The sequence below is a fragment of the Marmota marmota genome, unplaced genomic scaffold (genome assembly GCF_001458135.2).
Source record: "Marmota marmota marmota unplaced genomic scaffold, marMar, whole genome shotgun sequence".
Classification (NCBI taxonomy): Eukaryota; Metazoa; Chordata; class Mammalia; order Rodentia; family Sciuridae; genus Marmota; species Marmota marmota.
In genome coordinates, this window is record NW_026000138.1 from 4,006,943 (window position 1) to 4,034,071 (window position 27,129).

The 27,129-nt window shown below is 34.6% G+C and overlaps 1 protein-coding gene across 24 annotated transcripts in view; it reads right to left on the reverse strand.

The window, feature by feature from the left end:
• Window positions 1–27,129, reverse strand: part of Atxn2 (ataxin 2) — a 107,430-nt gene that overhangs the window by 35,554 nt on the left and 44,747 nt on the right. For 11 of the 24 annotated variants that reach the window (XR_007341394.1, XR_007341395.1, XR_007341392.1 and 8 more), the window contains 14 exons: window positions 24,887–24,978; window positions 24,241–24,438; window positions 22,688–22,866; window positions 20,645–20,890; window positions 18,057–18,239; window positions 15,882–16,079; window positions 15,455–15,562; window positions 15,124–15,194; window positions 11,962–12,266; window positions 11,104–11,167; window positions 10,273–10,425; window positions 9,844–9,910; window positions 1,306–1,490; window positions 863–995 (listed from right to left, as the gene is read on the reverse strand). Coding sequence is in view for 19 of the 24 variants with exons in the window: in XM_048785612.1 (XP_048641569.1) it covers window positions 863–995; window positions 1,306–1,490; window positions 9,844–9,910; window positions 10,273–10,425; window positions 11,104–11,167; window positions 11,962–12,266; window positions 15,124–15,194; window positions 15,455–15,562; window positions 15,882–16,079; window positions 18,057–18,239; window positions 20,645–20,890; window positions 22,688–22,866; window positions 24,241–24,438; window positions 24,887–24,978 (2,182 nt within the window). In the remaining 5 variants the exon portion in view is untranslated. Of the gene's footprint in view, window positions 1–862; window positions 996–1,305; window positions 1,491–9,843; window positions 9,911–10,272; window positions 10,426–11,103; window positions 11,168–11,961; window positions 12,267–15,123; window positions 15,195–15,454; window positions 15,563–15,881; window positions 16,080–18,056; window positions 18,240–20,644; window positions 20,891–22,687; window positions 22,867–24,193; window positions 24,439–24,886; window positions 24,979–27,129 lie in introns of those variants that run through there. The other 13 variants (XM_048785611.1, XM_015502517.2, XM_048785606.1 and 10 more) reach the window with 6 other exon arrangements.

The following is a 27,129-nucleotide window of genomic DNA, read 5'->3' on the forward strand; positions in this document are numbered from 1 at the left end:
ACTTAAAATTTTTTGAAATGCTAAGGGGGGCATGATAACACAGGAATTCTCAGAAACATTCCCAAACATTCAGAACACAACTAACAGCTTAATTAAAGTGGCATTAATTCAAGGTGTATTTTGAAAAACATACTTTAAGGCAATCCATTAATTCTCATACATACAAGTGGAAACTTTATTTTAAATTATCAACACTGAAAAATGTTTTAGTGCTTTAGACAGTTGCTAAGTTGACACAGACAAAGTTCTCAGGCCATAAAACTAAGATAGTTGGTTTTAAAAAATTATTCTTATATAATAAATACTGTTTAATTTTATAAAAATACTTCTCATTTATCAGTTTATACTGACTGTAAAGTGTCAATAACCTAAAAGAGATCTAATACTATACAATTTTGACTGCTTACAATAAAACATGATGCAGAAACACAGTACCATTATAGCAATAGCAATAAAAATATTTAATGCCAGTGACACAAAAATGAGAAGAGAAGGATGTTTTCAGCAGTACTTTTAAGCTTTTATGCACATTTTCTTGCATGCCTTGGGCAAGCTACACCAAATGATAACACTGACAAGGAAGATAAAGAAGAAATTTTCTTCTCAAAATTGTTTTGCTGTTAATAGTATCATTACATTGTAGTTCCAAGAGGAGAGACATGGAAAGACAGAACAATTGCCAAGTACAGAAGTAAAAACTCTTTGCCAAGACTTAATACAGGGGAAGAAAAGGATTAATCTTTTTCTTCTTGACCTTCAATGTCATGAGGCCAGTTTATTTTTAAACAGTGAATGCCTTTACAGAGCTTTAAAACAAATTAAGAATAGTCACACACAGTGAAAAAGACAAAGTGCTTCCTACCGTACATCGCGTGTGTCTGCTCGTGAGCCCCGTACTGGGTTGCAGAAGAAGATACTAAACCAGGCTGGGCATGTGCTGGTGGTGCCATCATTCTCGCGTTACCCTGTATTACAGGACTATAAACATGAGGATGCTGTGTTCAAACAAAGAAACAAAGAAAAAACATTAAAATATCAAAAGAGCCAAGCAGATTTTAGTTAATTTTTAACTCGATGATTCCTAGGTTTCCAGAAGCAACTGAAAATTCTATAGCCTTTTTGGCTATTTCCTTTAGAACTTACCCTGATCAGTAATGATTGAACATATATTAAAAAGGCTTCAAGTTCTTATTTATCTTTTCTACCATAACAAAAAGCAAAACAATATAAAGGAAAATCACTTGACCATATTAAAAGTTAAAATTTAAAAATAGAAATTAAAATTAAGAGGCCATACAACCTTACCTGAGACTGATAATGTGGCACATGCTGAACTAGTGGCTGATTTGGAAACTGCTGAGGACTATAGGCAACATACTGAGTGGAGTAAGCTGGTGGGGTGGCTACAATGGGTGGACCTGCTGCAGAGGCTGGGTGCATCATGGTGCTCTGATGATGCTGGTCTTGCCGCTGTTGGGGCATATTTGGTACTGTGGGGGAAAAAAATCCTCATTAAAGGAAAACAGTACCTCCTCCTTAGTAAAACAGCTACATTAGCATACTACATACACTCACATCGTCTACAAGGCTCAGCACGATTGGACTCTCTTGCCCACCTCTCCAGCACTATCTCACACCACTCTTACCACCACTTCATTCACTCTGGGCTGTTTTCCTATTGCACATGCTATTTCTCAGTCTCAAACACCAGTCCCTAACTTGCAGCTGGGAATGTCTGTGACTCATCCTTCAGGGGTCAGTCTGAAAATATCATCCTCAGTGAGATCCTCTATGACCACCATCAGACAAGACCTACCTCCTATAACAGACACAGCAGTATCAATGCCTTTTGCTTCACACCAAGTCTCAGGTAACGTGTTTATATCTACCACAAGAGATCTGGAGGCGTGCGTCTGCTCATGAGCCCAATACTGTCTGACATACCAAAATTAAGCCACCTTGCTAGGTTCATTTAAAGAAAATAAAAGTATGACAAAAGAGCCAAAAGAGAGTCAACACCCATCACTGAATTCTCAATTTCTCCCTCTTTTTCAAACCCAAGTATCATGCAGCACAATTTAGCAGATAGCAGGTGTCTAAATGACGGCTCTATTTAAAAAAAAAAAAATCCCTTTGTGTCTTATATTGTTCCACACAGATTTCCTTTCCCTTTAGCCCAAGTAAAGCTTTAGTTAAGAACTCAGATCAGGGCTGGGGTTGTTGCTTAGCAGTAGAATGCTTGCCTAGCACGTGCAAGGCCCTGGGTTGCATCCTCAGCACCACATAATAAATAAATAAAATAAAGGTAAACAAACAAACAACTCAGTTCAACTGGCATCTCTTTGTTGAGTTCTTTCTAGTTCACACAAGTGAACTAGATCCTGTGTGCCTTTTCCTTCCATGTCTACATAGCACCTTGCTTGCCTGAGATCTAGTTCTGGTGTGACATTAACCAAGCCATTCAAGGGAAGAAACTTTATGACCACTGCTTTAAGGTATGCAACATGTTCATAAAATCATCAGAATTACACAAGTATCTTCAATTTCTTCACAAAATTTTAATTTTGTTTTGATTATTTAAAAATTTTGTCTTCATAATAAGTGTTGGCGAGGATGTGGGGAAAAAGGTACATGCGTACATTGCTGGTTGGACTACAAAATGGTGCAGCCAATATGGAAAGCAATATAGAGATTCCTTGGAAATCTGGGAATGGAACCACCATTTGACCCAGCTATCCCTCTCCTCAGACTATACCCAAAGGATTTAAAAACAGCATACTACAGTGACACAGCCACATCAATGTTCATAGCAGCACAATTTACAACAGCTAAACTGTGGAGCCAACCTAGATGCCCTTCAGTGGATGAATGGATAAAAAAAAAATGTGGTATATATACACAATGGAATTTTACTCAGCAATAAAAGAGAATAAAATCATGGCATTTGCAGGTAAATGGATGGCATTGGACAAGATAATGCTAAGTGAAGTTAGCCAAACCCAAAAAAACAAATGCTGAATGTTTTCTCTGATATAAGGAGGCTGACTCATAGTGGGGTAGGGAGGGGGAACATGGGAGAGAGGGAAAGGGAGACGGAAGGGGATTAGCAAGGATAGTGGAATGTGATGGACATCATTATCCAAAGTACATGTATGAAGACATGAATTGGGTGTCAACCTACTTTATAAACAGAGGTATGAAAAGTTTTCGTATATATGTGTAAAAAGAATTGTAATGCAAAAAACAACAACAAAAAATAAAAACCCAAAACAAAAACCAAAGTACATGAAGAATCAGTATAAACATATATATATGTATATGTGTGTGTGTATATATATCTTTATATACAAAGATATAAAAAATTGTGTTCTATATGTGTAATAAGAATTGTAATGCATTCCGCTGTCATGTATTTAAAAAAAACTAAATCAATTAAAAAAATTTGATTAAACATTTAATGAATGTTGCTGAGATTTTATCTACTTGGGAAAGTGAACTTGAAAGCAGAAGAATGCAATGGAGTAAAATATTTTCCTGAATTAATCTTGATGGTTCATTCTGAAAAGGCACCTTCTTTTTTTTTTTTTTTTTAAGAGAAAAAGCTTAATTTTGGCATAAGAAACACAAATAATTACTTCAATCAAACTCAATTATTTTGATCAAATGGAAGTTTGTCCAGTTAAGCTCAATAAATTAACCAATTTACTACTGCTTTTGTTATCTGATTATTGCCTCCAGTCAAAAAGCTAGCTATTCAAACGTATTATTGTCTTCAAAGTTAAAAACTTCTATAATCTTTGTTACAGTGGTTTTGTTTAGTTTTTTTCCCCTTCCTAAACTGAATTTATGTTATTCTTAACTTAATCAGAGTTCAGGTGGACATACTTTAACCTATAGTTCACAGGATACTCTCCCCCTCATATAAATAAATATTAACAGTGTCAGGGCTAAGAAAGTCTGCTTTATGTTAATTAAGTCCTTGACTTTGGTGTATTTTCAAACACCTCTCAACCTGTCTCAAAGGTATAAAAGGCAACTCTGCAGTTTATAGCAAGAGGGTAAAGAGATGGTTTATATAAAGACGATACTACCCTGTAGGAAAGATACACTTATACAATCCATAGTATATTTTAGAACCAAGTCCTTGCCTTTGCCTATTATTTCAAAGATATTAAAAACACCCTTATCTAACTCCTCAAATGATTATAATTTAGTAAACTAGCAGGATATAAAATTAACATACAGACTTTCATAAGAACTTAGAAGATGCTATGGTAGAGAATATCTTAGTTTACCTTAACAACAAAAAAGTTTATATCCGAGGCATAAACTGAAGAAATGCACAAAACCTTAAGAAGAAATGTTAAAATGCTCCTGAAGATAACAATTTGTTCTTGGATTCTCAACAGCATGAAGATATCAATTTTCTTCAAAGTTAACTTATAACTTTACAGTCATTCTAATAAAAATGGTAAATCCTAAATTAAAATTCATCAGTTGATACTATAATACCCCAAATAAATAACAATAAAAAACTTCGTCACCTTCTGAGGATAATAATAAATCAACTCATATTATATTGAAGATGGCCTTAAAAAGAGAAATGATAAGCATTTTAAGTTGACTTAAACTTAAAAGCTTAAGCTATGCCTCAAGGTAACCAAATAGTCTAGTGAGGTAAAGTTTTTGTTTTGTATTTTTTGGTACTGGGGATAGAACCCAAGGGTGCTCTACCACTGAGCAACATCCCAGCCCTTTAAATTTTTTTTTAATTATAGAGGGACACAATACCTTTATTTTATTTATTTCTATGTGGTGCTGAGGATCAAACTCAGTGCCTCACATGTGCCAGGCAAGCACTCTACCACTGAGCCACAACCCCAGCCCATCATCTTAGCCCTTTTTATTTTGAGACAGGATCTTGCTCAGTTGCTAAGGCTGGCCTGGATCTTGTGATCCTTCTGCCTCAGCCTTCTGAGTCACTGGGATTACAGGTGTGCACCACCACACTGGCTAAAGATTTTCTTTATAGAAATATTCCACCTAATTGAAAAAGGGATTAAAAGAAGAGAATGTCACCATTTTGCAATCATTAATGAAATAATGCATCTAGGTCTACACAATGATCACAAATTACTGCTAAAACAAACAGGAAAGAGTTATGGAAAATGTTATCCTGGATAGATGAGGATTGTAAAAACTCACTGGTTACTCCTACTATTACAAAACAGAAAGACGATGTTACATGACTCCTACTGAAAGAACATCCATCAGCCATCAAACAATCCAGATTTAACTATGACTTAACAGAAGAGAGTCTAGTAACTCCTACAGAATACTAATAGATGACACCATGCCTAGCATTGCTTCAGAATATTCCAGTGAAGCCAGGGCACAAATGACAGGGGTATGAATGAGACATGACTACCCAGAAGCTGTTAATGTCTTAAAAAAAAAACCCAGCCAGGCGCTTATAATCCCCAAAGATCAGGAGGCTGAAGCAGGAGGATCAGGAGTTCAAAGGCAGTCTTGGCAACTTAGGGAGGTCCTAAGCATCTCGGCAAGACCCTGTCTNAAAAAAAAAAAAAAAAAAAAAACACAACCCCACAATCCTCGGTATTTAAAAAAAAAAAACAAAAACCGCAAACAAAACTTGAAAAACTGCAAATTAGGAATAGATCCACATCGAACTCTTGCTTAACAATGAAAGACAATGTTTTACTCCTGAGAATGGGAACATGGCAAGATGATAGTATTTGTTAGTATCCTAGAAACCTCTCTAGTACAGTATAAGAAACAGACACAGCAACTGAATAACTGTGAAAGTCTAAAAAGCATTATTACAATGTGGCAAGACATAAAGTCAAGATTTAAATGCCAAATGCTTCTCTATGTCTAAAAAACAAAGATTTAAAAAACATCATTCAAAATAGCATAAAAATATATAAAAGTAAATTTAAGAAAGCATGTACAAAACTGATATAATGAAAACTACAAAAAGTAGCAAACTGAAGACCTAAGTAAATGGAGAGATATAATTATTTATATCATAAATTGAGAATTATATTATACAATCAGTGAAGAATCCACATTAAAATAATTCAGTGCATAATCCCAAGCTGACCACAAAAACTTACTGGAAATGCAAAGAACGTAAAATTATCAAAACAATTTTGACAAAGAAGAATAAATATGAGGAACTTACATGAACCGATTTTTAGATTTATTATAAAATAACAGTAAAGTGTGTATAGCATGAGGGTAGACATAAAGATCAAAGTGACAAAACAGGGGGCTGGAGCTTTGGCTCAGGGGTAGAGAACTTGCCTGGCATGTGTGAAGCCCTGAGTTCGATCCTCAGCACCGCATATAAATAAATAAAATAAAAGATCTATTGACAACTAAGAAATATTTTTTAAAATAAATAAATAAATCAAAAAATAAAGTGACAAAACAGTTCACAAATGAGAACCACACACAGATGGGTCAACTGAAAGATGCCAAAGAGATCAGACAACAAAAACAGGCTGGATCTAAATACAGGCGAAAAGGAGAACTCGGGCTAAGGTTGTGGCTCAGTGGTAGAGCGTTTGCCTAGCATGCATGAGGCACTGGGTTGGATCTCCAGCACCACATTAAAAAAAAAAAAATTATATAAAAATAAAGGTATCTGTCCATCTACAACTAAAAAAATAAAGAAGAAGAACAACAACAACAACTCCACCTTTATTTCATCTCCTACACAAAAATTAACTTCAAAATCAACCATATGGGGCTGGGTATAGAGCTCAGTTGGTGAAGCACTTGCACAAAAAGCAGAAACTTTAGGAAAAAACTTGATAAAGGGACCTCATCGAAATTAGTAAGACTGGTTCTTCAAAAAAAAACCTAGTCAAGTGCAAACCACAGACTGGGAGAAAATATTCACAATACCTATATTCATTTAGGACCTGTAACTAGAATATAAAAGTTAGTTCTGGGGAGTGATATTGACCAAATCAAACTGTTATACTGTGTGCGTGTACAAATATGTAACAAATCCCATAATTATGTACAACTATATCAATAAAAAATGTAAAAATAAAAAGTTACTTAAAATTCGTAAGAAAACTCAAAATTTTATAAGGATAAAAGATTTTAACAATTAATTTTTTAAAAAGCTGACAAATACCCAAAATTCACATGAAAAGAAGCTCATCATCAGTCATAATCAGGGAAATGCATGTTAAAAATCACAATGAGAATCTGTAACATACCCAACAGGCTGGTTAAAATTAGAGATGGACAATACTGAGAACTGGCAAAGATGGAGAGCAAAACAAATTTGATCATTGAAATGTAACAAGATACAACTACTTTGGAAAACAATTTTTGTTTTGTTTTGTTAATTGCTAGTTAATTGAAATATGTATTTAACCATACCTTGACAATTTTTTGACCAAGAGAAGTGGACACAAAAATGCACACAAATGTGCATAACAGTTTTCTTCAAAATAGCAAAAGCTGACAATCACACAAATGCCTATTAATTGCTAATGGGTAAATTGTGGCATAATCATAAAATACAATGCTATTCAAGAATAAAAAGGAACAGAGAGACATTAAGTGATTACATGAAATAATCTCAAATTGCTATGCTATTTAAGCCAGACTCTCCAAAACTATACACGACATAGCTCCATTTTTTTAAAACAATCTAGAAGGGACAAGCAGATCAGTAGTTACCCAGAGCTCAAGGGAAGTAAGTATGGTTTGACGGAAAAGGGGAATGAGGAACAATGTTTGAACATTTTGATTGATGACACAATTACATAAATAAATGCATTTGTCAAAATTTATGTAAACACAAAGCCAGGTACAGTGGTGCATGAGCTACTTCAGAGGTTGAAGCAAGAGGATGGAAGTTCCAGGACAGCCTGGCCAACTTGAGACCCTGTCTCAAAATAAAAAATAATCAGGGCTGGGGATGTAGCTCAGTGGCAGAGCTCCTCTAGGGTCAATCCCCTACACTACCAAAAAAAAAAAAAAAATTACAGAATCAAACTGGTTTAAAAGTTCTTTTTTTTTTTTTTTTTTTTTTAAAGAAAGCCACTTAGAACAAGATTAATATAATAATATACTTCAATGACTTTTTAAATTTTTTAATATACATATATTTTTTAGTTGTAGGTGGACACACAATATCTTTTATTTCATTTTTATGTGGTGCTGAGGATCAAACTCAGTGCTAGGCAAGCACTCTACCACTGAGCCACAACCCCAGCCCCACTTCAATGACTTTAAAAAAAAAAAAACTCATAGGAAGAAATTTTTGCAAGTTCAGCTTATGTGAATACAGGAAATAAATATAACTGTAGAAGAAAAAAACGGATAAGATGGACTCCAAAATTTAAAACTACTGCTCTTTCAAAGATACTTTAAAAACAAATGAAAAAAAGAAACATTAAATTGGACTGTGAGAATACACAATGAAAAATATATATGACAAAGGACTTGGATCCATCCAAATTTATATTTCAGTAAAATAAACAGACTCAGCCAGGTGTGTGGTTACACACTATATCCTCAGCTATTCCAGAAACTGGGGCAGAAAGATTACAAGTTGGAGGCCAACCTCCCAAGTTTAGCCAGACTCTATCCAAAATAAAAAATATAAAGGGATGGGGATAAACATCAGTGGTACCTATGTCCCCAGTACTACCAAAACAAAGATAGTAAAAACCAAATTCAATTGGATTTAATTATTTACCCATCAAGCTGTTGACATGATCACTTAGCAACTTTAGAAGACAGTAGTTGGAAGTAACAGGGATAACAAATCTTTAGTCTAAAAATATTTTTTAGTAAAACAGATATAAAGGAAAATATATACTCCAGAAAAATTTTAGATTTTATTCTGTAGTCTAACTAAAAAGATTCCAAGTACTTTATATACATTGTAAGAAAATATAAATAAGATGGCCCTTATAAGACAGTTCCCAGTGTTCTGAGACTTGGTATTCAGCACCCGCCCCCTCTTTCCTCCTACTACATATACTGCATCAAGATTGCTGTGTGTGACCAACAGCAGATAGCAGAGCTGATGTTATTATCACTGTCAAGAAACTGTTTCAGTTGCAGTTCAGGTCTGTTTTTCCCTGAACATTCACTGTAGGAGAAGCTAGCTGACATGTCCAATGCTATAGAAAAGTACATGTAACAAGAAACCTAATGCTAACAACTGTGAATATGGATGCAGATCCTTTAGATCCAGTTGAGGGTCACTTTAGACAATGGCAGACCTACTTAACCTAACCATCGTTTCTGTAACTTCCAAGAGACCCCAAGGCAGAACCATCCAGCTAACCTGCTACTGGAATCCTAATCTTCAGAAACTGGGTGAAATGATGTTTGTAGTTTAAGGCAGCTAAGAATTGTGATAATTCTCCAACAGATAATACAAGTCTAAAATACTAGTGTATACAACCAGATTATATCACTCATTTTAAAGATGAGGAAACATTCCTCTAATAGGGTTCTGATATTGGTTTTTGATGTGAGGTGCACGCTGCTTAAAAGTAAATTCTGGACTTTGGGGGAATTAAATGTAGGTCAATTTAAAATACGGTCAGCAGTCTAACTAATTCTAGCAAACCTTTTTCAAATTTACATTGAGATTTCAGGTTGCACTTACCATCTCCTTTTTCATAATAATTCATCTGAATACTTTAACACTGGTCATCAAAAGTCAATGCACAGCCTAATCAAAAGTCTAAGCTGAACTTTGAATATTCATTATAAACTGAATCACTTAATTCATGCAGCATGCAGACTACAAGCAAACACAGACACAATTATTCTCACCTTTACCTGCTCTATATGTCTTGGCTTGATTCACTGGCATGGGCGTCATAGGTATTGGGTATAAAGGCTTAAGGAATTAAAAAAAAAAAAAAATCATTAGGCTCCTATGATAAGAATGTATTCTACCACTCTTGGTTTTATCTTGCTAGAGATAAAGTTTACTGATTCTCTTATGAGTCATTTAAAAATGAAATCATATCCACAAGCTAATAGGATAAATTCCAAACTAATCTAAGCCATTTTTCTCACCAGAAAACAGTCTCTGATTCAGGTCCTTATACTAACAACACACCAAACAACTCATGCTTCCTCCCTCTTTCAAGTACTTCTGTATGCCACCATGCCTCAGGTCACTACAAATCTAAAGACTGCTTGTGTTAAATACAAAGAAGTAGCATAGCCACGTGAACATCAAATGTTATGACTTACTTGCACACCTGGGCTCACTGGGACTGGATACATCATATTTGGTGCAAAACAAACAGGCTGAGTATAAACTGGAGTTGGCTGTTGGTGACCCACCATAGATGGGCTAGGTTGTGCTTGAGGTCGAGGAGAAGTTGGGGTTGTAGAAGGCTTTGGCTACAGAAGCAAAAATAAAATTTAACTATTTCAAGTTGAAAACTTAACTATTATCACAATTTGAGAATGTTTGTCCTAATTACTATAATTTTCATCCACTCTTAACTATTATTTTTATCAGGAGGATAAAAAACAAACAAAAATAAAAACCAGTCTAGCATACACGAAAACCCTCCATTTGACTCCCAGCACTGCAAAACAAACAAAATTTGGGGATGGAGATGTAACTCAGCGGCAAAAAAATTGCCTACTGTGTGGAAGGCCCTGGGTTCTATCGCCAGCACTACAAAAGCAAAAGCAAAAGCAAAAAAAAAAAAAATAATAATAATAATAACAACAAACAGAAAACAAATGTTTGAAACAAAAGAAAAAAAATGCTTTTGTAAAAAGCTAAAGTAAATTTTTGTGAAAAAAATATCACAATACATAGCAGTACTAATTTTGTAAGAATCCAGAGAAAGTGATTTTAAATTTTTAAAAAATTTCCTTTTGTTAATACTAAGAAAATATTCATATTAGTAACCATTAGACGAAAAAAAGTTGTTTTTGCATGCTATAAGGAACTTAGATGGCTGCTATGGGAGAAACACTACCAGTAATCATACTAATTGTAATAAATCATAATAAGTTAATTATTTTCAGAGACTAGGTTAACCTCAAAGAAATTAATAAACTTACCTGAGAAAAGGATCGAGGGTTGAACTCCTTTGCATTGGGATTCAATGTTGATTTCCTAACTTGCCTAAACCAAAAAAAATATACAGGCCAATGAAATCTGCAAGGAATTTATGTTTCTCTAAATCTTCCACACCTGACAATATTTTTTTTTAAAAACTGGTGAACATAAATCAGATTTAAACAATTCTCACTAGGAGACTATTAATCTTCTTTGTTAAAATATACACACACATTATATATCCCTTTATCCAAACTGACCATAAGGGTTATTATCATTATTGCTACTGCTATTATTTTTTATTGGGGATTGAACCCCAGGGTGCTTTGACACTGAGCTACATGCTCAGCCCTTTTTATTTTTTACTTTGAAACCAGGTTTCACTGAGTTGCTGAGACTGGCCGTAAACTTATGATCCTTTTGTCTCAGCCTCCTGACTCAGTGGGATTACAGACACATGCTGTTGTGGCTGGTTACAAAGGCGGATTATGTTTTTAAAACTAATTTATGACTGATTTTCTCAAAGACAATTAAAATACTGGAGCTGAAAAGATAGTAATCCTTATAAAATATCCTTGAAAATAATGTTTAATATACCAATTCTATAGTATTCAGTAACTTTTAATGTAATCAGACACATTTTACATGACATATGCTGGGAACAATCATGGCTTTAACAGAAATTTTTGCTTTAACCCAAGAATAATCAGTCCCCCAAATTAATGAGTTGTATATCAAAAGTTCATTTATAATGTGGTTGTGTGGAACACAAAACACAAAAATCAGTGGTGGTTAGAGTCTGAGGCTAGCGCATAAAATAATTTGACTAACAGGAAGTACCAAATTCCTGGTTTACTCACTCAGCTGCATCTTTCTTCTCCTCTTTATCATCCTTCTCTTGTTTACATGCTGGGCTAGAAGTCTGCACCCCTTGGGATGTAACCTCAGGTCCCCTCTTGTGCTCAGTGTTACTAAGTATTGAAGGGGAGATACTGGGACTGTTCGGCTTGCTGCTGCCACTGGTGCAGTTGCTGCTGCTATTTTCAATGAAAGAATCCTTAGAACTTGGTTCAATTTTGTCTTTGATCACATCTCTTGATTTTTCTCCATCTCTATTTTTGTTTAGTAGTTGATCCATAGATTCAGAAGTAGAACTTGGCTGTAACTAAATAAAGAAAATAATTATACTTAAATATTTTAAGTAATTCTAGTAACCCATTTTCTCCCCCAAAGTACAAACGAAGTAGGCGTGAACTGTTTTGAATAAAATTCCCCCCCCAATTTTCAGAATAATGTTGTTATAAGGCAACAATAAAAGAAATGTATATACAACACAACCATCAGAATACTCAAAACATTCTACCCTCAGGTATGGGACTGAGAGATGAAGAAAATGTTGCTAGCATATCACCTATATTTTGGTAATAAGAATTAACATGCATGAAGTGAATACTATGTGCCAGGCTCTATACTAAACACTTCACTGGCAGTATCTCATTTAGATATTATAAGAACAGGTTTTACAATTACCCCATTTCAGCTTGGAAAAGTAGATAATATGCCCCAATGTTATACATATGGCATATGGGGGTCAAGATTCAAACCCAGGTCTATTTACCTCAAATACCCACGCTACTAATCCTGAACAGATCAATACAGTAAATTTTTTTTTTAACATTTATTTTTTAGTTGTAGGTGGACACAATATCTTTGTTTTATTTTTATGTGGTGCTGAGGATCGAACCCAGTGCCTCACGCATGCTAGGCTAGTACTCTTCCTCTGAGCCACAACCCCAGCCCCAATACACTAATATTCTTACACAAATAAAACTATGAGCATCCTATACACAGCTATTCTAGATCCTGCAGAGAGCTCTCCAGGATAAAGAGAGGGAGGGAGATTAAAAACAAGCAATCAGAGTATTCTAATTTCTGTTTCAATGAAAGACTAAAACAAATTCAGTTTAAGGCCATGTCCTTGTCATGAGCACAGCTCTGATGATTCATTCATTGAACAGTGTAGCATATACTATGCATTAGTAGCTGTTTAAGCATTACTAGAAGCTTAAACATCAGATGGCCAGTTGGCGTCATATACTAGACACGTGACTCTGGGCAAATTAATTTCTTTGCCTCAATTTCCTAATATTCATACTGCAGATAATAAAAGAGTAAGTCCAAAGCCAGCCTCGACAACCAAATGAGACCCTGTCTCAAAATAAAAAATAAGAGGGCCGCAGGGCTGGGGTGATGGCTCAGTGGTAGAGCTCTTGCCTAACACGAATGGGGCACTGGGTTCAATCTTCAGCACCACATAAAGATAAATAAATAAAATAAGGGTATTATATTCATTCATACATATATATATATATATAAAAGGTTTGGGATGTGGCTCAGTGGTTAAGTGCCCCTGGGTTCAATTCCCCAGTACGAAAAAAAAAAAAAAAAAAAAAACTTGCTTCAAAGGGATGTTAGGACAATAAAGGTCTTACATGTGAACTTGAAACAATGTGTAGTACAAAGGAAATAATAAGCATAATCTAATAACATTTTACTCTAACAATTATAAAGCTCACCCTCAAATCTCTTTTAAATCTGTTTCATTGCTTTCTAGCATTCACTTATGGGTTGGGAGTTGTTATTAAGAGATTTAATAACACCTATGATTATTCAGACTCCAAAACCCAGTAAGACAAAGTGCAAAAGAGAAAGATTTTTAATGGTACTCCTACCAGTAATTTAAAAGTCAAGCATTAATGAAGGTTTATAGAAAGTTTTGGACTTTCTGTAATATCTTATATATTCTGTAATATCAAAAATATATACATACATATATATCTCATAATCTGATGGCCAAAATGTGTCTATTTAATGAACAAGTACTACCTTTCAAAATATATTAACTATAATCAAGACAGTATAGTACTGGCACATAGTCACCCATTTGTTATTATTTGTATTATAGGTGTTAACCATTGCTTAACAAAATGTAAATTAACAACTATTAATAGCATTGATGTTGAAAAGATATGCTGAAGTATTAAATAATATGTAATACTTTAGATGTTGCCAATATGAATAAAACTTAAACAAAACATCAGAAAAATTTAGAAAGTTAGAATTCATGCTGGGAAAAGGCTGTCATCATGCCTCTGACTCATTCGTGTTTTAATTCTATAATTTATTTTTAAAGACTAACAATTACATTTTTCCCCCCTCTAGGAAGCAAAGTTTCAAGTTGTCTTGAGTTGGTCTCAAAAATCTACCTTGATATCTACACTATATTATTATTATAACTGCACAAGAATGAAATAAGTCATCAAAGAGTTCAGGGTATGTTCAGGAAATCCTGTCTCAATATAGAGAAATGGTATTATAGAAAGATATCAGGATGGGAATGCAGCTCAGTGGTACAGCATCTGCCTAGCACCGATAACAAACTAGATTTGACCTCCACAACTGTAAACAAACAGAAAAAGACATACACCATAATTAATACATTTGTTCACAAAGTAGAAATCTTCAACTACCATAGAACACCAGGATTCACTGTCCACAGCAGATCATTAAGAATTTGACCTTTGCTCTGCTAAAATCTAATCCCACTAACCATGGTAATCAAATGAACATCAAATAATAAGCTATGTTTTGATGGATTCAAAACACGCATGCCTATATTGTTATTATCCAATCTCATATTTTAGATTATTCCAATTAAGGATAAGAAAGATAACTTTAAGACTGCTTACCTTTTTTTGTTTTTCTTGTCAATATTTGTTTTTTAGTTGTAGGTGGACACAATAACCATTATTTTATTTTTATGTGGTGCGGAGGATCAAACCTATTGCCTCACGCATGTTAGACAAGCGCTCTATGGCCGAGTCCCAGCCTGCTTACCTATATACATGGTATAATGTTTCTGAGTGGTTACACAATGCATTTTTTGTAAACTAATGATATAAAAGTGGCAATGTTTATTATTTATTTTTTCAAATTATAATTCATTAGTCAATGACACTTACCCTAAAATCATTCTTAAACTTCTTTAAATCATCAATTTGTTTTCTATGTTCAGAAACAACTGGTGATATACCTGTAAAATCAAGAACTATTAAAATACATGTTTATTTTGACTCTAACTTCAAGTTCTTTTCATATGTGATGTCAGAAATGAGAATAAGATCTGTCATCAAAAGAAAAACAATTTCAAATATTAATTCTAGCATTTACCAAACTAAGCATTCATGTGTATGCAATACCAAGAAGTGTACAAACAAAAGTACTCTACTGGGCATGAATTAGACATGCTCTTCCCTTTTTCCACAATTATGTTTAACAACTTAAAACTCTAACCTTTGTTTTCAGCTTTTGAAAAGCTAGGTGATGTTTCATTGGGCTTAACATTTTCTTTATTCCCTGCTGGAGAGTTCTGCCTCTGATCTTGAAGCCTGGAATCTTTAGCTAGAAAACAATTTTTCAAAAAGAATTCAGAAATTAGAAATGTTTTTGGAAAAAATACTTTAACCTGAACAGAGGTTTTAGTTCCTTGCAGACATCATGTGAAACAACACTAATTATATTTACATAGGTATTCAGCACCCAAGGAATGTTAGCCTTCATAACACTAGATATTAAAGAATAACTTATAGGAAACTAGTGATAATATGTAAACAACAAACTTAATTTACTTAAAATTTTAAATGTGTATTCAAAACACATAGCTATGACAACACAGAATTTTTCTGTTAACCTTGGAAGCCCCCCACCCCACCCCACATACCTTCCATCGATGGGGTCACAGCTCTGTTGGATGCAGGACTGGCAGGTGTAGGAGATGCAGCTGGAATGGGCATGGCAACAGCTTCAGCTGGAATGATACCAGCTTGGGGAGAAGCAAGCACTGGCCCACTGGGAGTATTTCCAATACTGTTCTGTCTGGGAGACCTGGGTCTGTGAGTTTTGGGAGATAATCTTGGAACTAGAAACAAGGAAAAAGTTATTCATTATGTTCTCAGCTCATCTGTCATTTCCTCAAAAAGGCTTGTTTTGAGATCTAGGTAGAACAGTCATCCTCAGTCCCCACTTTTCCCCAACCACCCTGTTTTCTTTTCCAGTCTCAGGAATAGTGGTGGCTACTGAAAACACAAATGTCTGAGGAAAGAAAGCCATTACTAATACCTAAGTACAATTGTGGTTTCCTTCCTAACTGAACATATTAACTTTTTTGAGTCAAGTTGGATATTAGATTCCTATGGCAAGATAAATGCAACTTGCTGGGGTTTTTTTCTTTTTGTCTAAGAAAGATGGATGGCAATATTTTGTACTGAAAAGTTGGGTTATTCCTTTTAAAAATGTGAGATATCCCCAAGAGGCCTATTCCTGCCTCTTTGATACACTGAAACACCACCCAGCACTTTGTAGCTCATCCCGTGTGCTCTTTCTTGAAACATCAAAATCCACTGGGCAATAACTAAGGAAATCAGGACCCAATTTAGCCAAAAGGGTTAGATAACACAAGAAAATAGTATAAATGTGGGGCTGACATTATGATTTCCTAGGTTTTGAAAAAAATGCTTCAATTTACCTCAGTTTCATTTTTTTATCGAAGAAACAAGGATTATGAAAGGAAACATTCAACAATTGTCATTTTTTCTAATTTTTATAAATAAACAAACTTATAATGTTAGTCTGGGTATTTTAATTTTTTTTTTTTTTTTTTTTGTAGTGTAGATGGACAGAATGCCTTTATTTTATTTGTTTATTTTTATGTGAAGCTCAGGATTGAACCCAGTGCCTCATGCATGCTAGGCAAGCGCTGTACCACTGAGCTACAGCCCCAACTCCAGCCCCAGTCTGGGTGTATATCTAACAACTGTTTTTATTCTCTTGCCTCTAAATGATAGTCACTCTCAAAATTCATTTCCAAACCATCTGAGTAATGCCAAAGTATTAATATTAAGCTGAAGATGATTTTTTAAATGTTTTCTTATTATCTTAATTTAATTGAAGGAATTCATAGTACAACTGTATGAGTGCACATTGTATGAAAGTGATCAGAGAGCATTATCAACTGAACATAGATATTTAATAGTGCTGGGTGTTTTGTTTTTAAGTTTCAAGACTATTTATTGTAAGGATAAAGAACAAAAAAGAAAAGCCGGGGCTGGGGATTTAGCTTAGTTGGTAAAGCGCTTGCTTCGAATGCACAAGGCCCAGCACCACCCCTCCCCCACTCCCAAAAGCCATCATTAAATGCTCTAACTCTATAGTCGTTATGGGGGCAAAACATTAAGGATTGATCAACAAGGTAGCCTACTTTTTGACTTCTGTCAAAGTTTAATTTTTTACACTTATATGGCTGCTATCAGCATATTCCTCAGGCTAGTCACAGTATAAAAGTTTCGTCTTTCATTTGTGTTTGACATTCCTAATAAAGGAAATAAAGTTGGGAATTAGTGCCATGGACAGATGCTATAGAAACACACTCTATGTAAGCCCCCAATAAATGTGTGTAGAACAAATCAGCAAACAAATATGCCAAAAAGATGGGAAATACAGTCCCTTCAAAACAGTGCTATGAACTGTATTTGCCTTAGAGTGGGACTTGCTAGCTACCAACTATGTTCATATTTATGAACCTCATAGGAATTATATCACAAACCCATAAAGCATACTAGACAAGAATGATTTTACTCATTGAGAAAATTGAAATTTGGATGCTTGCATGATTTATTCTAAATTTATGTTAATGATCCCAGAAAAACAAAATGTAGTTTTCCCAAATCCTGGCTAGTTCACTATTTGTACTATATATACTTTATATGTATATACACACGCACACACTCTCACATCCATACACACACACTTCCTCAAACAGAGCTTTACCTCCACCCTTTTTATACCTTACATAATTACAAAAAGAACACTGTAATGTCCTAAGCCAAGTGATACCTACCACCACTGACCACTGATGACCATGTTCCCCCTGCAGGACTAGTCCTTGCCACTGGAGGAGTAGCTGCTTCACTTGGTGGATTGTGGGATACAAATTCTAGGCCACTAGATATAGAGCCCCTCCCAGCAGAAACTCTGTGATTTCGAGGGTGTCGCTGGGCCTTTGGGGACATCCTTGGAGGCCCTAAGAAAGGAACAGTGAACATGACATAAATATCATATGCAATGTCCATCAGTACTACATTTCTGCTAAACTCACTCTCTCTCTCTCTCTCTCTCTCTCTCTCTTTCTCTCTCTCTCCTCACTCACTCATTCAATAGTTGTTCCTTGATTAAAAAATAAAAGGTTGTGGGTGGGGGAAGACCCATACCATATTTATTATTGGTCATACTACTAAAGAAGTATTCTGTAAAATGCCAGAGTTTATAAATAAATGCCATTTCCCTTTATTTTTTAAGGGAGAGATGAAGTTGGTGGTAAGAAATCAAACAATAAGATGTCATAACTAATAAGAGAATTTTAGCAATCTATTTACTCTAAATCCATTAGTTGTAGGCATATAAAAATAAAGAACTATAATAAAATGTTAACTGAAGGTACAGTTACACAATGAAATAATTTTTACATATACTACTTCCAAAATTAGAAAAAAAGTATTTTAAAATTTATTTTGGTGGTGCTGTATATATCAAACCCAGGGCCTCATACATGTCAACAAGCACTCTACTACTGAGCTGTGTCCAGTCCCCTCCCAAAAAAAAATTTTTTTTTTAAGACTAGCCATCCCCAGATCCCCCTGTACTCTGAAATACATGTATATACCCTTCTTATATTTCTCAAAAATGTTAGTTTATCTTAACTCTTCTGCCATGATGATCAATTTTATAACTAATGGCTTTAAAAAGTCCTTACCTATAAGCAGTTAGCAGGCTACGATCTGAAAATTCTACAAAGCATGACTTGAACGTCCAGAATAGGTGACACTTGCGGAAGAAATCTCACTATGTGAATTGTTAAAATTTTACATCACTGGTCTGCCACCCCATTAGGGATTTGTCTTTCTAAAGCTGTCTAATGCACATTAGACCAAACCATCAGGTGAAAACTAATGGGCAGAGCTGCTCTCATCACAAGTCTGACAATGAGAACATTCACAAAACACATTCTTAGGGTCAAAGTCAAGACCTCTTAATCAAACCTAGCTGTCAAACTCTTTAAAACATCAAATTAATGTGTGTCCCCAATAGGAATTAAAACATGAATATGATCTTTAAAAGAATGCCAATGATATAAACTTTCCACTGGAGATTATACAGCATCTCTGAAAAATGCAGAAGGTACATTTCTATATGAAAAGCTATTCCATAAACAGTCCTTACATCTTAATGTAATAATGACATTCACAACTCATTAATGAGAATATTTTATCTAACACTTTCTCATTATATAAACTTCTATTCAAACAATGGACTGCAATACATACTTCAACAGAACTTAACTCCACTATTAGAAGCACTTTTGAGAAAGCAAGTCAGCTTGAAAATCTGTGAAACTGGCTGTTGAATGTGCGCTGTTTTGGTCAAGGTCTAATGATCTCCCTACTAGGGTGACAACAATTTATTTAAAAACAGTCACCACTGTTTCTCCAGAGAAGCAGTTTACATAGAAAAGTTTATTAGTCCCAACATAGCAATATCAATTTGTGATTTTAATGAACAAGTCTGATTAAAATTTTAACACAAATATTCTGAATATCAAAAGGACATTATCATTTAGAAAGCAGGACTTTAAATTTATGCACTGCATTTTTAAATTGGAATGTTACCCTTCTACAACATATGCAAATATCTCATATGTAACTGTAGTGGGTTTAGCATAGAATTACAGGATTTTCTTATTTTTGACAAGAACAAAAAAAAAATCCCTAAAGATTCCAATTCATACCTGTGTTTTATCAATAATTTCATTGATATCAAGACCTCTTCTCACTTAAAAATAGCTTGTACAGTATAATATTGCAAAGCTAATTTTAAAAATTACTCAGTTAAGTTTAGAATTCTTCAGGTGCTCTAAAAAAAACACAGTCTGTATTATAATCTGAGGGTCCACAGACAAAGGAAGCTACAAGGAATGTCATGCTAAAAAAGGATCCCTAAAACACAATTCCTGCCTATGGCCAATAGGAAGGTTCACTGGCATTTTGGCCAAGGAGCTATTATAAAATGACAGGTTATTCAGTTAAGTCCAAGGCTAAGTGGAGAAAGTTCACTGTTCACTATTAACCACTACATCCAGTATCAATCAGGAGAAAGAGGCCCTGGGCAGATCTTTCTGGAGCTGTGCAGAAGCATAATTACTAGGCAGATTAAACCCCCTTTCTTACAATGCAGGATTGTTCATAGCTTCACAGAGCATTTATCAAATTTCTAATGAACAAAAGGTTAATAGAATAGTTTTTAATAAACTAAAGTTAAAACACGGAAATTATAGGTTATTAAATAATGAAGAGGAAACTATTTTGTAATTATAAACTCACATAGGAGTTAAACAAAGACAAACAAAAACATGAACAAATTGTGGTATTGTACCTTCTGAAGACATGCGTTTAGGCATAGTAGAGACAGGAGCTGGAGAACCATGAGCAGAGGGGTGAGACGGGGGTCTGGATGGCCGCGAGGGGGGCCTGGAGGGCGGCCGTGTAGGGGTGGCTGCCCGAGGTGGAAGAGAGTTGGGACCTGACTGGTAGCGAGAAGGTGGGCGAGAGGAAGGAGATGGGCAAGGCGATGGCCAGGGAACACCTGACAGAACAAATGATATGAAGGAAAGTATAAAAACTAAAGAAAAAAATGAGGGAAAAAAGTAAACAGAAAAAAAAGTAAAATGACAAAAATGATTTCTTGTACATTTTAACCCTTTGAGGACAGTCATTTGTTTTTGATAAGTTTTAGCATAACTTAACTGACATAAATTCACATTTTACTTTAACCTCCTTAAAATTAAGTCTGTTTAAATGAATACACGTTCCCAAAGGGTTAATTAGGATCTACACATACTATTGAAGAAGACAGTTAAGACTTTGTCTAGTAATTCTGCTTCTATAACTGTTTCTCTCTAAACAACTGTTAAAAGGAATATACATACAATAGATAACTTCACACAATAAAACACAATAATTCTTAGTCAGGAATAAGATTGCTTACTATATTAGTTTTAGCTCAGAAACAATAAAAATAAACACCAGCTATTATATCCCATTTACAGAGCTGGTTTCTTACAATCATCTATGATTTTCATTAAGTTTATATTTGAATCTAAGGTTCAGTTTGAAGTCTCATTAGAAATCAAGTCCCATTTAAGTAGAAATAAAATATTAATTCTATTTTGTAGAATCACAGGAATAATAAAGGTATCAAATTTGCTCTTTCAAAATAAGTCTCCATATCTCATTAAACTAGAAAAGGGGGAACCTTCCAAATAATTTATGCCGTTAAAATACTTATCTAAGAGACTGCTTAATAAATAGTGCAACTACAAAGCAGTCATCACCAAAAATTGATCCTGATAGATATGCATAGGTCAAAATACACTGACATTTACCATTGCAGAGCACTTACCTTAACCTTAGAAAATAGTTCCAGGTCTCCTCTCCAGAGGGCTCCACGCACTTGAGTATTATACATTTCCCAGCCCCCTTCAGGTCTTTTTACTTTGAAAATTCTGTTTATGAACAACTAAAAATCTTTACTCAATAAGCAAAGAAATTTTCATCCCCAACACTAAATATAGAAAATACTCAAGACTGTGTTCATCTGGAGAGGAATTCTGGAAAAAAGACTTAATAAAAAGAAAATGAAATTGGAAACTTAGTGTTCTCTAGTTTTGATCTAATTTTATAAATTTAAATGCCTAAAATTGAATGTCCACTCTACTCCCTTAGTAAGACTACTGTTGTTACTAATTACCTTATTCCCATACCATTTACAGGGGTGCTGAATCCTCAGAATTCTATAAATCATCTATAATCTATGAGCTATCTTCAATCTAGATTTAGAATAGTGAAAAAAATACCTTCCTACTAAAGACTCAGGTTTCTTTTATTTAAGATGCTAAACTGTAACATCTACACTTAAGGACTTAAGAGTTGTTTTTATTAATTTCTTCACATGACTCTTAGTCATGTCTTGTATTACAAATTACAACTCCTTTCTTTATTAACCACTAAGTATATTGAATATATATTAAGATTTTCCATATAAACTATATCTAAATAATTTTATTATCCAGTGTTTTTAAAATTGAGAACCTACCCAAAGTTTCCAATTTCTTTACATGTGGGATTTTTTTTTTTTTTTTTTTGGCCAAGTGAATGTCAGAAGCAAACTTAGAACTTTATCTTAGTATATGATGAATGTTTTGTCATACTGAATACTATATATGCCAAAGACTTATATATAATATTTCTAATCTGATATTCACAAAATCAAGTTTTAAGTAATTCTGAAGCGAAAAACTACTCCACAAAAATCATCAATAGTATGCACATTCCTATCAATTGTGTAAACTCATTTTTAGTTTGTATGAAAACTATATATTTGATCAATGACATTGATAAATTTGGCCAAAATACTTGCCTCCATTAACTACTCTTTGGTCTGAACCAGAATTCGGGTTGAAATCTGAAGTGTGAGAAGTGGATCTTGATGGCATGGCACCCGATCCAGGCTGGCCCATACGCGGTGAATTCTGTCTCCCACTTCCCCAGGATATGACTTCTCTATTTCTTTGTCCAGGAGGAATATATTTATTTTCCCTGAAAATGAGAGATCCTCTAAATCATTTTATCCTGAAACATGTCTAAAAAGTAATTTAGGTAAAGGGAATATTTGTTATAAAAATGTTCAACACTAAACAAACTGCTTCAATTCCCTGTTCTTCCATCTTACCCCGAGTTCTAGCTTCTAGCCTCATCCTTCCCTCAGATTCTCCTCCAAGCACAAAGTTTAATAGACATATGGTCATTTTCACCCTATTTGATCTCTCTGTGGCTGACTCATGATCAATCTTCTTAAAGTTTTTTTTGGGGGTCCTTGGCTTTTCAACTTTACTTTCTCTGAGATCTACACGGTCTGCTTGTTCTTTGTGAAGTGTTTTTTTTTTTTTTTTTGGTGTGTGTGTTGCTTCAATATCAGCAATGCTGATCAATCTCAAATCCACAGTGCCTATTCCAGACTCCACACATCTCAATGAACTTATCCAAATGTACCACCTAAGCTGTGAGTGCCTTGACAATAGGTATCTACCAGGTATGCAGTGGGTGCTCCTGAATAAATGAAAGACACACAAGCCCCTCAAATGCAACAAACTGCACGAATCAAGTTGTTTCTCCCCTCAAACTTGCTTCATCTTTCCTATCTCCATTATCAGTACAACCATCAACTCAGTTAATCAAATAAAATCTCAATAAATCCCCCTTGATTTTTCTAAGCTTTATATCACAAACTTTGATCTAGTTGGTTACCAAGTTGACACAGCTGTTCTCCCTGGGATTTGTTCACCCCAGCACCTGCTTTCAAGATGCTCTTTGGCTTATACACAAAGTCCTTTCACTATCTCAGTTCCTGTCACCACCCGCCACCACTACACTCACAACATGGATCATTGACACAGGAAACAACTAGCCCTTTCCTGAGCTTGGCTGGTTGTCTCACAGGGCTGAGTTTCTGCGTGCGGGTGTCTTTTCACCAGGTGAGAAATCTTTTCTCATACTCCTCTCTGAGTGGCAAACAAACTCTATTATCCTATCACAAAAAGTCTCCTCAGTGAGGTTTTCTTAAAACACAATTAATTCTAGCTCCTCCTCACCTTGGATGTTCCTAATACTCTAAACACACCTTTAATCTAGTGAATCATATTGTCCTATTAATTACTCTTTAGCAAGCTCTGTAAGACCTTGGCTTGCTCTTCATCATATACTCAATACTTTGGCTCCACAGAGCTGACTCTCAAAGTACATTTTCCAAGATTACCATAACCTTTTCTCTAACAAAATCTGTTACACCAATTCCACTTGCATTCTCTACCTAAGCTCATTAAAAAAAAAAAAAAGGAAATATAATAATACACCTTCTCACACAGACCTTGAGTTGTGTATCCAAAATACTGCATCATGATTTCCTTTAAATACCTAGTGTTTATGCTGTGCCCCTCACGTTCACTGGAATTTCTCTGAACTGCTGTATATTTTTCTTCCTCGCTTCTATCATCATTTTCCAGGGCCACCCGAGCTTTGTACTGAGCACTTGATTCAATTTCTTCTGCTAACTGGTTTGCCCTTGCTTCCCGTTTTAAAAATTCTTCTGAGTTATCCCTTTCTAAGGGTACCCTAAAACATAAGGAAAAGAAAAGCAAAGTGATTTTAAAGTAATAGTTTATATACCTGTCATAATCAACTATTAAGAAAGTTTAGTCTGGTATACTAGAAAACTGTAAAAGTATGGTGCTTGTTAATTTTTAAATCAAAAATCTGAATTTTTTTCCTGTTACCATTTTATACATGGAAGAACATTCAGTATTTCAAGAACTATTCATCAAATAGAGACCCTTTCAATGCAGTATTTTACAACTTGAAAACAAATTTAATTTAAACATAAAAATAATTAGGTATTGGGAAACTACATTTATTGCCTGTTTTAATAGAAATTTATAGATCTAGGTAGAACAATTCTTTGACACATTTGTTTAACTTAAAATTCAACATTTATTCCACACAATTTTATGAACATCAAAGACAAGTAAATGTACTAAAATAAAAGCAAACTCTTTAAACTTACGTATATGAAGATAAACTGCTATCATATGTAGACACTACTCCATAATTTTCTTCATTATATCGAAACATATCATTGGGATCCCATCCATTAGACTAGAAGAAAACGAAGCTCATTTTTTAAAGTGATAAAATATTTATCTTCTTTAATTCAGTTTTAAAACATTTACAGTAATATTATCCTAGTTAAATCTAGCAAATCAAAAAATAAGCAAAACTTTCCTTTCAAAATATTTTAAGGAAAAATTTTTCTTCCACATCAGCCCCTCAAACAGGTAAGTAACTATAGAATCATTTGAGATGATATTCAAAAAGTTTAGAATATATTAGTTACTTCATAAAATCAGAGCTTTCTGATCACGGTTCTGTCCTTTCCTTACCCTCTTAACAGCTACCTTTCTGTAAGACAGAAACACCTAGATTTACCAGAAACTTCCTGAGGTCATGGATCATAAGTATGTGAAGGAAAAAGGTCTTTTTGACAGACAAAAATATTTCCAGTGATGGGGGAAAAGAAGAAAGACGACAAAGTTTTCCCCACTTCATCATGACTTCAAAGTGGGACCACAGTACTAGACCCCAGCCATCCGCCCCTTCTATATTCGAATGCTCAAAGGAAGTGTGATATGAGGCCATCAGCAGACAAAAATCATAAGATCTGGGTTTAAGAACCGGTTTTGCCATTAGCAGATGTTGGATCTCAAAAAGAGCGATTCTGAGTCTAGATGCCCTAACTTACAACCTCTGTGTAGATAACTCTTCAGTTCCATAAAAGAACTATAGGAAACTACTATTCTTAGAAGCTAGGTTGTATTATTTAAACTGTAAGAATCAACCAACTGGGGCAAATGCTATAAGAATACTCACTGATAATACTAATGTCTGGTTAATCACTTATCTATTTAATCCTTCAAGTCTTCTTTTAAAGCTAGACTGGTCAAAACCAGAGACCCAGCTTTAACCAAGAAACACTGCTGGGCGCAGTGACACACACCTATAATCCCAGTGGCTTCGGAGACAGAGGCAGGAGGATCGCAAGTTCAAAGCCAGCCTCAGCAATTTATCGAGGCGTTAAACAACTCAGTGAGACCCTGTCTCTAATAAAATATAAAATAGGGCTAGGGATGTGGCTCAGTGATCGAGTGCCCCTTGAGTTCAGGTTCTGGTACCCAAAAACAAAATTAAAAGAAAAGAAAAAGAAACTCTGATCGCAATTTCAACACTGAAGCTTGCCTTAAAATTCACCAATCAACCCTGGGTCCTCCTACATTAATCCTGATAAGACAACAAAGTAACTATACCATGAAAGTAACTCCTTTGGCCTAAAGTATGTACCAGAAATCCAGAAATCACAATTACCAATGGAGACTTTATAACTATTTAAATAAAAATTAATATAAATTCTACAAAAAAAATCCACACCACACAGAAAGACATTCAGTGAAAAGTATCTTCCAATCCCAGGGTGCATAGATAACTACTACTAACAATTTCTGAAGAATAATTCCAGACTTCTATATACATATATGATCAGCTCTTCTTTAAAATTCAAATTGGATCTAACTGTTCTGCAACTTGCATTATCTTTTAATCTTGGCTATCACAACACAATTTTAAAAAAATATATATATATAATATTTATACTGAGCGGCAGCAACATAAATCTATTTCATTTGTTCTACTGATGGATGAATACTGCTTTTGTTTTTGGAGGTGGGGATTTAACCCAGGGCTTCACACAAGCTAGCAGTCTACCACTGAGCCACATACTCCACCCTTTTGATGAACACTTATAAAAACATCCCCATATATAATTATTTGCATGTATTATCCACATCACATATTCCCCACACAAGTCAGGTGATGCCTACTTGAAAACTGATATATTCAGATATATGAATCTTTAAAGTTCGGAAACTAAGCTGGGCATGGTGGCATATGCCTGTAATCCCAGAGACTTAAGAGGCTGAGATGCAAGGATTGCAAAGTTTAAATTTAGCTTCAGCAATTTATGAGACCCTGTTTCAAAAAAAAAAAAACAAAAACATAAATAAATGAAAAAGGGCTGGGGATGTAGGTCATTGGCAGTGTCCCCCCCACCCCAGTTTGAAAATTAATTAACAATATATTAGTTAGTGAATTTCTGGCTTTATAACTAAAAGGCCCTAGTTATAATTACTAAGTTATTATGTCTTAAAACATTTAATACAGATAGATACTCTGTTGTCAACGGAAGACTATTGGAAT